The 14684-nt window shown below is 46.1% G+C and overlaps 4 protein-coding genes and 1 non-coding gene across 6 annotated transcripts; 2 read left to right on the forward strand and 3 right to left on the reverse strand.

The window, feature by feature from the left end:
• Positions 1-41: 41 nt before the first annotated feature.
• Positions 42-2443, reverse strand: LOC132706909 (nudC domain-containing protein 1). Its single transcript, XM_060678495.1, has one exon. The coding sequence runs from the start codon at positions 1731-1733 to the stop codon at positions 42-44; it is 1692 nt and encodes a 563-aa protein (XP_060534478.1). The 5' UTR covers positions 1734-2443.
• Positions 2444-2570: 127 nt separating this feature from the next.
• LOC132706912 (2-iminobutanoate/2-iminopropanoate deaminase-like) lies at positions 2571-3180 on the forward strand. The gene is made up of 3 exons (XM_060678500.1): positions 2571-2703; positions 2754-2980; positions 3033-3180. The coding sequence occupies exons 1-3, from the start codon at positions 2633-2635 to the stop codon at positions 3155-3157; spliced, it is 423 nt and encodes a 140-aa protein (XP_060534483.1). The 5' UTR covers positions 2571-2632; the 3' UTR covers positions 3158-3180.
• A 149-nt stretch (positions 3181-3329) lies between these two features.
• On the reverse strand, positions 3330-6541 carry LOC132706911 (uncharacterized). Of its 2 annotated transcripts, XM_060678498.1 has the most exons (4): positions 4877-6525; positions 3994-4393; positions 3894-3921; positions 3460-3599 (listed from the first exon to the last, which is right to left on the reverse strand). In XM_060678498.1, exons 1-3 carry the CDS (start codon positions 4983-4985, stop codon positions 3909-3911), a joined length of 522 nt encoding a protein of 173 aa, XP_060534481.1. In that variant the 5' UTR covers positions 4986-6525; the 3' UTR covers positions 3460-3599; positions 3894-3908. The 2 variants fall into 2 exon arrangements, with proteins under 2 accessions (XP_060534480.1, XP_060534481.1); XM_060678497.1 differs by lacking the exon at positions 3894-3921 and having other exon boundaries at positions 3330-3599; positions 4877-6541.
• Positions 6542-10690: 4149 nt separating this feature from the next.
• LOC132707461 (uncharacterized) lies at positions 10691-14089 on the reverse strand. The gene is made up of 4 exons (XM_060679327.1): positions 13483-14089; positions 13290-13421; positions 12611-12948; positions 10691-11527 (listed from the first exon to the last, which is right to left on the reverse strand). Exons 1-4 carry the CDS (start codon positions 13688-13690, stop codon positions 10859-10861), a joined length of 1347 nt encoding a protein of 448 aa, XP_060535310.1. The 5' UTR covers positions 13691-14089; the 3' UTR covers positions 10691-10858.
• Trnat-ugu (transfer RNA threonine (anticodon UGU)) lies at positions 13015-13087 on the forward strand. Its single transcript has one exon. It is a non-coding gene; the product is annotated as a tRNA-Thr (tRNA).
• Positions 14090-14684: the final 595 nt, after the last annotated feature.

Raw genomic sequence — 14684 nt, forward strand, 5'->3', positions numbered from 1 at the left:
GTAAATATACGAAATAAAAAGCACTCTGGATAAAACTTGTGTTATTCATTGCCAACTTTAAATGCCGTGATAAAGTCCTCGCCGAGGACAAACAGGTGCGCGTCCGAGGCGAGGACGCCCAAAATTTGCTGATTCGCCAGGTTGAGGACCTGTTGCTGGGCGACGCTCTTGAATCGCTGTCCGCTGCCCCTGTGCCTCAATTCGCTGGAGACCAACGGCCGGTTCTGCTTGTAAATGAAAATGTGGCCCGTCGATTCACTGACGAAGCAGTAGTTCGTGTCGGGCGAGCACCCCGTGAACTTTCGGTTCTGCTTGGAGGCCTGCACGTAGCCGAAAGCGAGCAGAGTGCCCACGTGCTTAACCTCGAAGTTCGGCCCCGTTCCGCGAGGTTGCCAGAGGCAGACGTCGACGTCGTGTCTCGTGCCGACCGCCGGAGGCAACGGGGGCGACGACCGGCACGTGAGAAGCACCTGGTGGGACCCCAGGTGGATCTTGTGAGTGCACTCATTGGTTAGCCTGTTAATCCTTTGAAACGTGAACGCCTTGTCGCTTTCAAAGTCGCATTCTTCAATCTGCTGGCTGTTGAAAGTAGCGCCTTGCTGGGGCGCCGCCTCCGACATTTGATCAAAGTTCGACGACCGCGCGACATATTCACCCCTACCATTCCCCAGGACTAATTCAGGCCAGAATATCTTTTGCGCCGATTTGGTTAAAGATATCTCGAGCGAGTTGACGTTTTCAATGGTCCACGTCATCAGCGACGGGTCCACGGTCCCGGCGAGGGCCCCACTCAGCAAAACTTTCGCGTCGTACCTAACGTCAATCTTTTTGGGTTCGACGGCAACAAACACCAACTCTTTGTTGGGGCGCTCCGGTAAAACAAACTTCACCGACACTTCCTCGTCACTTTGGCTCCATTTATACGAAGTATCTTCGTCTCCGGCCTGCTCCGCAATCGGATACTCGGAGTTTAACACGAACCGTACCTCACTGTCACTTATAACGTACACGTTTTCGCAACCCTCTTCCAAATAGAGGTACTGGATCTCGCCCTTGGTCTTCAATTGCCTCAGGTTCGTTTGGTTCCATGTTACTTTGTCATCCGCCGTACCCTCTTGGAAAGTTACCCAATGTACGACGCTCACAAACCTATCTTTTGAGTCTTCGGCTATGTGCAGCAGCAGCACGTGCAATTCTTTCTTTTCGTCGCGGTACGCCGCGTCGGAAACCACGAACCCTTGCTCGCGACAGGCGATAACTTCTCCGGAATACAACTGGACAAAGTCAGAGTCGTCGGTCCTGTCTCCCGTGCTCAGTATGTACAAAACGCCCAATCCGTCTGAAAGTACGGCTAAATTGGCGCTGGGGAATTTAAGCGTAATGCCATAATCTCCGGGGTTCCGCGCCCTAACGCTGGGAATCTTCCACACGGTCAAAGGACCTATCATTTCATTACCGAAGTCGTCAATGTAAGTTTTCCGCACGTTTAAGTCTTTGTCCACAAAGTACACCGCTTGGGAGTGCTCGAAAGGATCGCCGAAGAGGTGGTTGTGCAACCCAAACAGCTTAGTATGCAACAACGAATACTGGCTCGTCGTTAAGTGGCTCGGATCAATCGGCACGTCCAGCTTTTTCCTGAACGTGGGTATCTCTTGCAACGACAGCTTGTAGCCGTCGAAGTTCGAGTCTAACAGGAGCCTGTCGGGCTTGAGTTCGAGGGATACGGGCCCCATTTTACGTAAACGAGAGAAAGACGAAACCAGTCGATCCGCTAGCGAAACAGGAATCTTCGTCTAAATAATTTTTGCATAACTCAAAACACGACCATTTAGTGTTTCCGTAAAAAATTGTGAAGTTACGTGATCCCGAAACGTTCGATATCGGCTTTATGCGACTCTAACGGGCAAAAAAAAAACAACGCAAGTGTATAACCTTAGAAAAATTAACCCGCAGAGATCAAATGACGGCCCATGGAAAGTTGAGGAAAAAAAAGAATAAGTCTCGCCGTCTTCATCCGAATGAAATTTCCAATTTTGTAGAAATTTCTGCCATGGATGGAACCACGGAGGGCTTTTTACGTCCGCGGCGCATAGATGGTGCAACCGTGTTGTGCAAATCTCACCGTCACTCCGATTCTTTGCGGAACTTTGATGTTAAGCTTAAGATGGAGCCATACATGCGCTTGATGTGCTCTCCGCCCCGCCCAATTTCGGTTTGATCTAAAAAAAAGTGGTCTTTTCCAATTTTCCGAGGAATTTTGATATTTTTCTCATAGATGGAGGCACAAATGCTCTCGTGTGCTTCTCTCGCTGAGAGTTAAAAAATAGTTAACGGTGTGACGTATAGATTGCATCACCGTATTTTCTAAATGTACCTATAAACACTCCCAAACGACCCGAATTATTTTTTGTGGGAGCCTGTGGGAATAGAATTCGAAAACGGTCACAGAACATGGAAAACGAACGGGCTAGAAGTTTTGCGCCACCACAGAGCGCAACGCCTGTTTAAATTATCCGTCGACAGATGGCGCGACATCGAGCATTTCTTAGGATAACGGCGATCTAAACTTTGACCCCGTTGTTTTTCTATTAACGATCGGGAAACGGCAGTCGCGTAAATTTAGAGCCGCATAATGACTTCACTTATACGGAGAATCGTCAGAACCGCCAGGGCGCCGAAACCGGTGGCCGGAGCCCCTTACAAGTAAGGTCCGCGCTTAAAAATTGCCGCCATCTAAATTGTTATTCGCGCAGCCAAGCGGTGGTGTTTAACGGTACGGTGTACTTGTCGGGGGTGCTCGGCATCAACACGGAGATGAAGCTGGTGCCGGGCGGGGCCGCGGCGGAAGCCCGACAAGCCCTGACGTCGATCGGGCATATTTTGGACGCGGCCGGCTCGTCTTTCGAGAACGTCCTCAAAAGCACGATAATGTTGAACGACATCGCGGACTTCGGCGCCGTCAACGACGTGTACAAGGAATGTAATAGACGTGTTCGCGCGAGGCGACGCGATTTTCACGCCGTTTTTTGCAGTTTTCCGGGCCAATTTCCCGTCGAGGTCGACTTACCAGGTCGGCAGACTGCCGATGGGCGCAAGCGTCGAGATCGAGGTCACCGCGGTGGTCGGCGACGTCGAGACCATAACCTCAAAGATGTGAACGCATTAAAGTGTTTCGTTGTTTGCCTTTTATTTATTCCGACTACATTACGGGACGCCGAATGCGGCGAAACTCAAACTCTGTATAAAAATAGAAAACTTTCTACTGCCGCTACGTTTTGCTACTAGGAAGTGTTCAAAAAACGTGAAGACTAACGCTTCCGAGGGCGCGGCATCTAAACTAGGTTAGTTCTTCTTCTTTTTGTTTAAGTGGCGCGTTCCCCGGAAGTGTTCGGGTCGCGTGGGCGCGATTTCACGACTTGTCCTCCTCCTCGGTGTTCTCCAGCACGAGGTCCTGTTCGGGGCCCGCGGTTTCGGGCGCCCGCTCGACGGCGGAGGCGTAAAAGATCCTGTCCTGACCGCGGACCGGCGCCTCCAACGTTTTCAACGCCTTGCGCGCCAAGATGGCGTCCGCGGCCGCCTCCCAGAACGTCGGCGTCGCTCTGCGGGCAGTAGAAACGACGCGTTAGCCGTTTTAAAGTATCGCGTTTTTATTATCGCGTCGGGGCGATCTCGCGGCCTCGCCCAAGGCCGTAGAAAATCCATAGAGCGATAAAAATAAACCGCGAAAAATTAAACAAAGGCGGCCGTGACGCCCACGCACGCGAACGTAGCGTCACGGAAGGTAGAATCGCCACGGACCACGATACACACGCGGACGGCCAAATTGTGTTTTGGTTTGCAACCGCCCGCGTCGAAGCGTGCGAAACACACACACACAAAACATTATTACGTACCGGACGTCGAGAAAATTACTCGGTACACCTACAAGAACAAGAAAAATACTCGGTTTACTCTTCGTCCTCGCATATTAACACTCACATGTGCCGAACTTACTCCTCCTGCTTCGTCGTCGCGTCCTCGCCGAGCAGCTCTTCGGCGTCGCGCGCCACGTCGTCCTCCACGTCCTCGCCTAGCATGTCGTACTTCTCCTCCCCGTTCTTAGGCGCCGCGACGTCTTCCTCGACGGAACGGACGGTCTCGAAGAAGGGCGTCGTCTTCGACGCGAACGCCTCCCGCACGTGGTCCGCCTCGGACGCGAGCACGGTCTCGGCCTCGGAGACGGCCTCGGCGCCGTTACCGACGACGTCTACTTCGTCGGCCGCCTCCTGGACCTTGTTGGACGCGAAACTGAACGCGTCGCCAATCTTGCCGAGTGACTCCTCGGCGGAGGCGACCGCGTTGTGGACGGTCTCCTTGACCGACTCGACGCTCTCCTTGGCGGCTTCGCCCGCGTCTGGGGCGAGTTAAAATGACGTGGAGTCGACCTTGACTTTTGATACGGCGTTTTTTGCCGCCGCCGACCGAGATATCGATCATTTCGCGAAATGTCAACGACATCGGGGGTCGAGGAGGGAGGCGGCATTGGAAAGGCGTCCGTCGCGTGCCGAACGGCAATATCGTCGCCGGACGGGACGCCGCGAAGGGCGCAAACGAGCCCCAAAGGGCTAAACGTTTTGATTTAATACGAAGCCCGTATAACGAATAAGAGCCGCGCCGCCCCCGCGGGGGCGGCCGAGATAGGGGTTGTGGGGTGTCTAACGGCGGGGAATCGCGCCGCTAGCGAGGCGGTGGCGGAGTTTCGCCCGGAAAATGACCGGAGCGAGCGGATATTGCGATCCCGAAAACTCGATATCGAAAAAGTCTCCTGGGCGTCGCGAAATAGAACCGGAAATGGAAACGCGGGCGGTAGATCGCGGAAGCGTCGATGGATACTCACTCAGAATGACGCGTTCCCCCTTGGCCACCGTCTCCGCGGCGGTTTCCTTGGCGGTCTCCACCAGGTTCTTGCCGGACTCTACGATAGGGGCACTGCTCGCGCAACCCATGATTGCGGCGTACTGACCGTGGCGGACGGCGACGCCGGGCGTCGGGCCGGACGACGGTCAGCCGCGCGCTCGACTTAGTCCGGTCGTTTCGAGGCGAAAATCGCTTAGCGCCGTTTTTTTTCAAATAAAAAAATTCTCCAAAGGCCTTCGGATAGTTCGCTTGACGATTTCCTCTCGATCGCAAGCGGTCAAAATCTTTTTTTTTAACGGAATGCCCTATATATTGTTAGCTTAAATCGTAGATAATTTTATTGTTTGGCGTTGTACTTCCTCAGCATTTGAAATATCTTAAGTTATTTAACTTACGCTGCAGATACTTAGTTTTGATGAGTAGAACATTTTGCAAACATAGATAATATGGTTGCTATCAAGGCAGACTTGACCATTTTTAAACAATATGGATCAACGCTATACGCGGGTGTCGAAATATAACGAACTACCCAGTACAAGAAAAAGCCGAACGGCGCTGTCCCAGCGGTAGGGAAGGTGATGAAATCAAAACAAATCGCCCATACGAAGGGGTCGTGAGAGGCATTAAATTTACAAAAATACAAAATTGTAAACACGTGCGTACATTGGCCATCACTGACTGCAAGGAATAGAACTTAAAGGTCTTAAGTTATGTATTTCCGAGAATGAAATTATTAGTTCGTATTATCGCAGAATTAATAGGCATAAATAATAAATAAAACTTGGATTAAAATGTCGAAGTGCAGTGCCATCTATGTTCTAAAAGGCGTTTCATCGAGTAACGAGGCGAGTCTCAAAACTTCGTCGTTAGATGGCGCTGCAGTTGGCTCAAGCGCGTGCCCAAACCGATACCGATCGAACAAATCCGTTGCCACTAAGGACGTGATAATATTATTTTAGCAGAAGTTTATTACAATATATATACGTGGAGTGCGGTCAATACAGTGAGATGGAAGTTTTCGTAGCGGGTGCGATACAGAATATTTTAATTTTTTGAAAATAATGACTAATTGCACTGGTGAGTGACTTGCTTTTGTTATTTGGATTAACTAAGGCAAACGAGGACCAATGGTGTTTAAATTTGTTGTTTAAGGATTATACCATTTTTTGCAGTTCTAATTTATGACATTAGCAGTGGTTTACACCAAAAATTAATCGAGAATAAAATATCCTTGTTATGTGAAATCCTTGTGAAATCATAGAAATATTATCTTTGTTTTTTTGCTATTTGGCTTTCATTGTATTTTTCTTATACAGAAAAAATTGGGAGTTATCGAAATTCCCATCTAAATGTGTTGAGCATGTACTTCTCTACGGAGTAACTTACTTATTTAAAGCTAAAGAAAACAAAAAAAAATTTTGGAAAACTTGAAAAAGATTTATATGCCCCTTTTTGAAAATTTACGGAATTTACGAAATTTATATTTACTAATTTGACACTGTGCCACTTTTCGCAAAACGGTTTTAAGTATGTTTTTTATATATTATTTTCATATATTAAAAATGGAGAAAAATAGCTGTTAACCAAGAACTACATCTAATATTTATAGAGTTTAAGAAAAAATCATTTAGAAATCTGTGAAATATTCCGTGAAATCTGCGAAATTATAACTTTTTTCCTGAGACACCCTGTATAATAGGTGATATCAATTTTTCGGTGTTAAAGATAAATGGCGTTTAATTTATCTCGATAACATTATAATTGGGTGCAACTTTTTTGTTTTTAGAGAAATCAAGGTAAACAAAAAAACAAAATGTAGAATTAGTAGCCAATTTTTTTTCCAAGCGACGTATAAAACAAAACACTATCAATTCTTTGACATAAAAGCCTACATCATATTTTTTGAATGCAACACCCTGTATATTATATATGTGTTTAATAGAATATCTTATTCCACGACATTGTTATAAAGAGTTATGTGCACGTGTGTTCCCAAAAGAAAAAATCCATTAAAGTTAAGTTGGGGATTGACCAATCCATAGTTCCGCCGTTCCCTATCCAACCCCTGGGATATTCCATGTTAAGAAAATTTTTAACTTGCAAGACATTGTGAGGGGCACCGTCGATCTATTCGAGGTAAATCTTCTATATATTGTTCTATTCGGTGCTCTAAGAGTAGCAAATAATGATCTCCAGTTCACTTTTGATCTATAAATATCGGACCCAAAACATGCCCATCTATGACTCCACACCATTTGATTGGTATGGTCTGTTCATAAATATAATAGAGTGTCCAATTGCTTTTGAATGGGATTATCCAAGGGTGGTCATTAGCATACAATGCAACAAGATTATTACCTAAAATTTCGAAATTTAAATTCAAAAACAAGATGGTTGGATCCCAAATGGACTTTCTCTGTCTGCGAAAAATATTAAACATTATTCTCTGGATTACCACGAAGACACCACTGCTGATTTATTTGAAAGTTGGTTTAAAAACAAACTAGTTCCAAACATTCCTCCTAATAGCTTCATGGTAATGGACAATGCAAGTTATCACAGTAGACAGTTGACTAAAACCCCTTCCTCAAAGGACACAAAAGCAACAATCCAAAACTACATGCATAATAACGACATTTATTTTCACGAAGATTATACCAAAAAGCAATTAATTGAGGTTCTACAAAGCTTGAACCTACAAAAGGAATACGTTTTTGATAATTATGCAAAAAATCTCGGGCATACAGTTCTTAGCACTGTATATTTAATCCCATTGAACATCTTTGGCACCAAATCTGCCATTCGTAGTAACAATGCTTTTCCCCGTGTCCTCAAACTTATAGAAACCGAAGTTTTTAACTTCCCTCGATAAAGTTGGGCAAATTCTGTTAAACATATAGAAAAAGCAGAACAATCGTATATCCATATTGCAAATAATATAAAACAAATAATAATTAGAACAGACGATGATAGCGATAGTAATACTGATATATTATGTGAATAATTTTAAGTAATTTAAGTAGGTAATAAAAATAATTTATAATTTTATTTTAGATTTAAACACATACATAAATAAATAAATATTGTTTAGTATCTCTCCTAACAAAACCCCAAATAATTAAATTCTAAGCAAAGTACGGACATGTTCGGCTATATTTCGTTCTTACAGCTTGCCCGGGTCTTTCCTTAATTCGTATCAGTTGGTCACATTGTTATATCTATGAACAGACTTTACCCCTGGATTTTTGCTTCGTGTATTTGTCTAGGATTATTTAAACACCAATATCGCGTGTTTTGTCAATTACATCCCTTTCTTGTAGTGAACGAACTTTCATGAGTCCATAAAATGTTTTTCAAATAATTGTAATTGTCATTATGTCTATTTAAAAAATCTAACTGCACTTAGTTTTGGAATTTTACGAAATTCGTATTCATTATATTTATATTCTTTCAAAACCGAGTGGATTGATCCCCGAGAAATACCTGTCTTTTCATATATTCCAGTAATAGAGGATGTGTTTCATAGAATCCTAATATGTATACCTTATTTTCTTCATTTAAAACATTATGATTCAAGCATACCTTTTTAAACATTTAATACGTCACCGTTTTCTGCAAATTTCTTTGCCAGCCTTGGAAATACCTGTTTTGAAGGAGCCCCGCGCTCTGGATTAAGCCTAATACACTTTTATCATTTAGAAAGTATACTTGATGACCACAGTTCAAGAAAAACCATTTCAACAATAATGACTTGGACAATAATTCAACGATCGACGTTGTTTACTAATATGTCAAACATGAACGTATTTTTCGTTGTCAGTCAGGGCACTCTTTGAAATTACATAAAAATTTCCTGGAAAAACTGGTCTAAAATGTAATAAGTTATTATGCAACAAGTGCGGTGAACGGCATTTGAGCGGAGCAAAAAAACGCATATTTTATGGTGCGTGAGCGCACCACTGGTAACACCCGGTTTCATTTTTGGTGATATTTTACAAAGCATGAAGTATGTGAATGCACGTTACACTTATTACGAACGTAAATTGTGTGGCTGTGGCTCCTTCGGGCTTTATTAGCATGAACAATCATGAGGTGACCTTGATTATCATAACGCCCTTCATCTATGGCAGGTGCAAGATTTCTTTGAGTAATTGTTTTATCAGTTTTAAGTCGCAAAGCAATGTAACATTCGTCATCAAAAAACATAAAAAATATTTTAAGCGTAGTTTTTCCAAAAAGCCTATTTTTTAGTTCCTCACATGACACATTGACAGTAGAAGCAAGCCTGTCGTTTGTCTTCTTTTGAATTCCAGTGTTTCATCATCTGACGAGTCCCATTCAAGTTCAGTAGTTGATGAATTACAGGACTGTTGAAGGACAGCTGTATCATTAGTTGTACGTAACTCGAAAGTTCCAACTATATCAGTTGGTTCCCCAAACTCTTGTAGATTTATGTTATCGTTCATATCTTCTTCGTTAGTCAAAGTATCCACGTCGGGCAGTGTTGCCAAACCTACAGTTTTAACTGTAGGTCTACAGTTTTTAGGAGATTCTCTCAGTTTTTAGTTTAAGCCTCGAAATCTACAGTTTTCTACAGTTTTTATGCAAGATGCTAGCGTCATCTATTTTATTTGTCTGTACACTAAGTCAGCTTCAGGTAAACCTGCTACTATCGCACCGAAAGTAATGGTCGGATGATATTTTAATAGATGGCGTTAGTGGTAGGTCGTTCCGGCAATATTTTACCGACATTCTCTATGGTTCGCTTTTTTTATTTTTACTGGGGAATCCCCGTAACTGCTTTGTCGATATAAAACAATAATTTATACGTCATTATCTAGTTCATTTCTTATCTGATTAGATTCTTTTTTATTATGTGACGTTGTGAGTTGAGCAAATATTAACGAATATGCAAAGTTGCAGTGATGAGTCAGATGTCGATAAATCCCCACGAAGAAAGAAGAAAGTTATGAGATATGAGCAAAAATTTGTTGACTCTTGGCTCAATGACGCAAATTTTAGTGGATGGCTCGTAAAAAGTAAGAAAGGTAACACTTATTTTTACTGCTCTACATGTGACTGTGATCGTAAATGCGGAATTCAAGAATCGCGATTTGTCGCCATTAACCTCTTTTTAACTGAGCACGTTAGACAGAGAGAGATATATCATTTTTTATGCCACATATATAAAACGTTGTATTGTTTATTTAACTTTTACAATTGATCATTAAGTTGGTTATTTAAAGAAAAGGACTGTAATTGGAAGAAAAACCATCCAAGGATAGAGCTTTTAAGACCCTATAAGCGCGAAACAGCAGCTCCTAACCGTCAATTTTGTTTTGTTTGTTTGTCAACATTCAAACCGTGCGGTAAAATCCCGGAAATGTAAGAAGTGGCTCTGTGAGAAACGAAACCGCCGTCGTAAAGTGACGCTTCCCGCTAGATCGGCGTGGAATTCGGTATTTTACATCATTGTAATAGGAATAAGATATTCTATTAAACACATATACAATGTACGGGGTGGTCTATTGAAAAAAGTATGTTCGAAAATTGATAGAGCTTTGTTTTATGCGTCACTTGGAAAAACTTGGCCAATAACCCTACATTGTGTTGGCATATATTAAAAATAAAACATTTAAGTTACTTTTCGCCCGCATCGATCGGCCCAACAGGTCCGCCGCTTTCGAATTTGCGTGATTTATGCCCGCCGCCCCCCCGCCCCCGCAACTCGACGCCGCAACTTTTCGTCGTATTTAGAACGGCCCCGTTCGGCGTATCGATTCGGCCTCTTTCTCGCGTGCGGGGGAAGAAATAAAAACCTCGATACAACTTCACCGACGGTCTCTAACCTCAAAACGTCCACATACAAAATACTCCCTATAATATATGTATACGTATATAAATATACCTGCGTATGTGATACAAACATCGAACACACGACACTCAAACTAATGTCCACATACTACTGATGCGGGCTAAAGTGCACCATGACCTTGTGCCTGATGTCGCCATCCGACGTCGACGCCGCTCCCTGCTGCTCCTGCTCCGTACTGTTGTTCCTCGAGGGCTCGTACGAGTGGTAGCAGCCGGGGATCGTCGCCGGAAGCCTGGACTCCGAGCTGATGGCCCTTTCCAGCCTTCCGCGCGGCCTGTGGCACGACACCTCCCTCGTGCGGGACCTGGAGGCCCGCGAGCACTCGGAAGCGTTCGAACTCCTCCTCCGCGAGGAGGCGAGGTGCTGGGCGGACCCTCCTCCGGGCAGCGTCCCCGGCAATCTGGGGGAGCACGAATGCGAGCTCCTCCTCGGGCAGCCTTCCGCCGCCTCGTGCTCCTCCACTTTGCGCTGCCGCTTGAGGGGATTCCTGCGTCTGTCGCGAATCCTCAACGTCACCGGGCACTCCAGGTGCAGGTCCATCGCCATCGAGCCCTGGCTGCCGGCGGCGTGCTGCAGGGACTCGTTGCTGCGATAGTTGCCGGTGGTTTCGTCCACCGACACCGCGTGCCGGTGGAGGAGGCCCGGATTGAGCAACGCGCAGGCCGCCAACGTCTGCCTCGAACTCTGGGGCGCCGCCTGGGGCGGCCCCTCGTGTTCCTTGAGGTCCGGCGCGGACGGACTGCGATTTATAGAACCCTGGAACGACCTGGAGGTGACCTGGGGCACGGCGTCCAAAATTTCCCGAACAAAGGATCGAAATTGAACAATTTTTGTTTATTTCCGTCGCTTGACCAAGCACTTGGTTTATGACCAAGAGGTAAAAATAGAATAATCATATTTTACCGCTAAAATGTCTTTTTCCGTTTCGGAACAGATTCATATCTTAAGGATTGAAATACGAGGGCAGCGCCAAAATTTTCCGACCTGTATATGAAAGAAACAAAGCAGAGTTACAATTTTTTATTATTTTTCAATATAGTCCCCCTTAACTTCAATACACTTATTACATCTCTTTATTGACAACTCAATCCTTCTTTTAACTCAACTTCGTCGTTGAAAACGTCCACGTAAGTCCTTTTTCAAATATCTAAACAAATCACAGGCTTCGGTTCCGACCCACAGAGTTTCAAAAAAGACCACGCACAGTCGACACGGCGTTGTTTTTGAATAGCCGAAAGGTTTTTAGGAACCCATCTTGCACTAACCTTATGCTTACCTAAATGATCATGCAGGATTCGACGAACACTTGTATCAGAAAGCTTGGTAATTTCTGGGATGTTCTTGACCTTTAAACGTCGATCACTCAATACCACCTCCTCCATAATGGCAACAATATCTTCCGTTATGACCTCCGCTGGTCGACCAGTTCTTGAATCATCTTCAAGGGACTCCGCCTCATTCGAAAACGTTGTGCCCATTCTTTCACTACAGAATACGGAGAGGAGAAGTTTGGCCGTACACACCCTCCAGCCTTTCTTTATTAATTTTAGGTGCTAACCCTTCTTTTGTCAAAAACTTCACGACTGCTCTATACTCAATTTGCGTTATTTGCGACATTTTTTCGGACACGTCTTGTTTAAAATGCTGCCAATAAAAAACTATTTGACGCAAGACTTCAATTTTTTTTCGCAGCCTACTAAGATACTGGAGCTGCATCTATGTCAGGCCGGGAAATTTTGGCGCTAACCTCGTATATTCTTTTTCTAATTTCCCATAAATTGGAAAATGAAAGTATTATTATTAATGTGATCAAGTTTTCGGCAATTTTGAATCGTGTACCTGTTGAACCTTGAGCGAGTCACGGGAGCGTCGCGCCTGGGGCGTCGGTTCCAGAGCCAGACCTCTGGAGAAGTGTACGAAAGATTGCTTGAGCGCGTGGCGGTCGGCAAGGGCGGGCCCGCCGGCCGGCGGGTACCGCTTCGAAGACGACGTCGCCGGGAGGAAGTTGGCGGCGGTTTGGGAGGCGGCGGTCCTGAGGGAGCCGTGGCCGTTGCGGGTGCGCAGGCCCGCGGCGGCGGGTGGCCCCGTCATGCTCACCTTGAGGCGGGCCGGCACCACCTTGGCGGCCGAGTCGCGCGCCTCGAACGTCATGACGCACGCGGCGACGACGATAAACCCTGCGTTCAAAACGACCGGCGTCAGCGACATTTTACATACGTTGTGCGGGCAGATGCTATTACGTAGCCTCCATAGCTCAGGGGTTAGAGCACTGGTCTTGTAAACCAGGGGTCGAGAGTTCGATTCTCTCTGGGGGCAATTTTTTTTTTTCGCGCGATTTAAAGTTTTTCAATTTTTCCGCGTCGCCTGAATCGTCCCGGGCCCATTCAACAGTCGAATATTTTTTTTAACAGATGATTTCAGCGATAAACGAGACTCGGCCTCACCGCGCCATCTATCGACCGGTAGTGGAAACCGCGAATGGTCGTGCCGCGTGTTTTTTGTTTTGAACCGGCCTTACCGCCCACTCCCATGACAATGGGGCCCGCGTACGACAGATTGTTGAGGTGGAAGCCCCGAGACTCGTTCTTGACGGCGACCGTGTGATTGCCGCGCACCTCTTGAGCAATTGACAGGTGGTCCGCGTAGTAACCTTAAAAAAGGGGACACGGCGTGAAAAAAACGACCCGGCGGGGTCGGGGAAGGGCGCGGACCTATCGTCGCCATCGCGGCGCCCAGCACCATTAGCAGCAGGCCGAGACTCAGCGCTTTGCACGCATTCCACAGACATTTCCCGTTCACTTTGCCCCTGACCACCTGTACGTTCCACTGGGCCCCAGACGCGGGGTGGGCCCTCCGCACCACCTCGGAGGTGCCGCCCCGGGCCCAGCCCCCGGTCAGGAACGCTCCCCTCTGGCTCATGGTCGAAATTAAGCGCGTAAGCGGGGGCTCAGCCCGCGGGCGGGCGACCCGCCCCCCGCACCATCGCCCGTTGCACACACCACTTTCGCGGAAAAATAGAGAATTTCTTAACGCGACAACGACGACGCCGACCGCGGGTCCGCCATGATGATTTCTCGCAACAGGTTCGGATATGCGCCGTGGGAGGCTGGGGTATCGACGGCGCGGATCTCCGAGGGGCGCCCGCCGGATAAATTTTCGACCCCCACGGCGCAAGCTTCCACGTTTCGCTAATTAACGGGCTCGCGAGCTTCGTGAAAGGGAAGCAATCTCCGCGCGGTAAAATTATTCACGAGGCCGAACAAAAATAAGAAGAGGAGATCGCGGCCTACTTTGCTATTTTCCGCATCAAAAATTCATTCCCCGGGTCGTAAAAAGGCCCGGGTTTGTGCCCGGCCGCCCACGATATTCGGGCACCTGTCGAGACCGCCTAAACATCACGGCGCATCTCGGTTGCCGTGGCGACGCGAGCGCGCGCGCCTACCCGCGTGCGAGCCTGCACGCGACTAGGAATGACGTCATCATACAACACACCCGCGATTTCCGGTACCGGGGGTGTAGAGAAGGTTTCTTAGTAAGGTCTGCAAAATTAAACTTTTTGACATATGGTTTTATTTGAAAACTGATTTTATGTAATTTTTGCAGGCTGATTTCAAAATTCTATGCATTTGTTTGTATCACGTGAGTTTTCATCGCAAATATTAAAAAAAAAAAAAAACTTTTTTGAGTGAACTCTTCGTGTTTTTGCCAGAAAACTGGTCCACGAACTAACCGATGAGTTTTGGGCCGGATGGTGACGTGAAGTTTTCTGTATACACAATGACCCAATGTTAGGTCTGATTTTCTATTGATTAGAATGTCTAAGAATGGGAAGTTGTTATTAGTTTCTATATCAACGCGGCAGCGCCAAAATTTCCCGGCCTGAATATAAAAGAAACAAAGCAGAGTAACAATT

The sequence above is a fragment of the Cylas formicarius genome, unplaced genomic scaffold (genome assembly GCF_029955315.1).
Source record: "Cylas formicarius isolate icCylForm1 unplaced genomic scaffold, icCylForm1.1 PGA_scaffold_9__14_contigs__length_23061073, whole genome shotgun sequence".
In the NCBI taxonomy this organism is placed as follows: domain Eukaryota; kingdom Metazoa; phylum Arthropoda; class Insecta; order Coleoptera; family Brentidae; genus Cylas; species Cylas formicarius.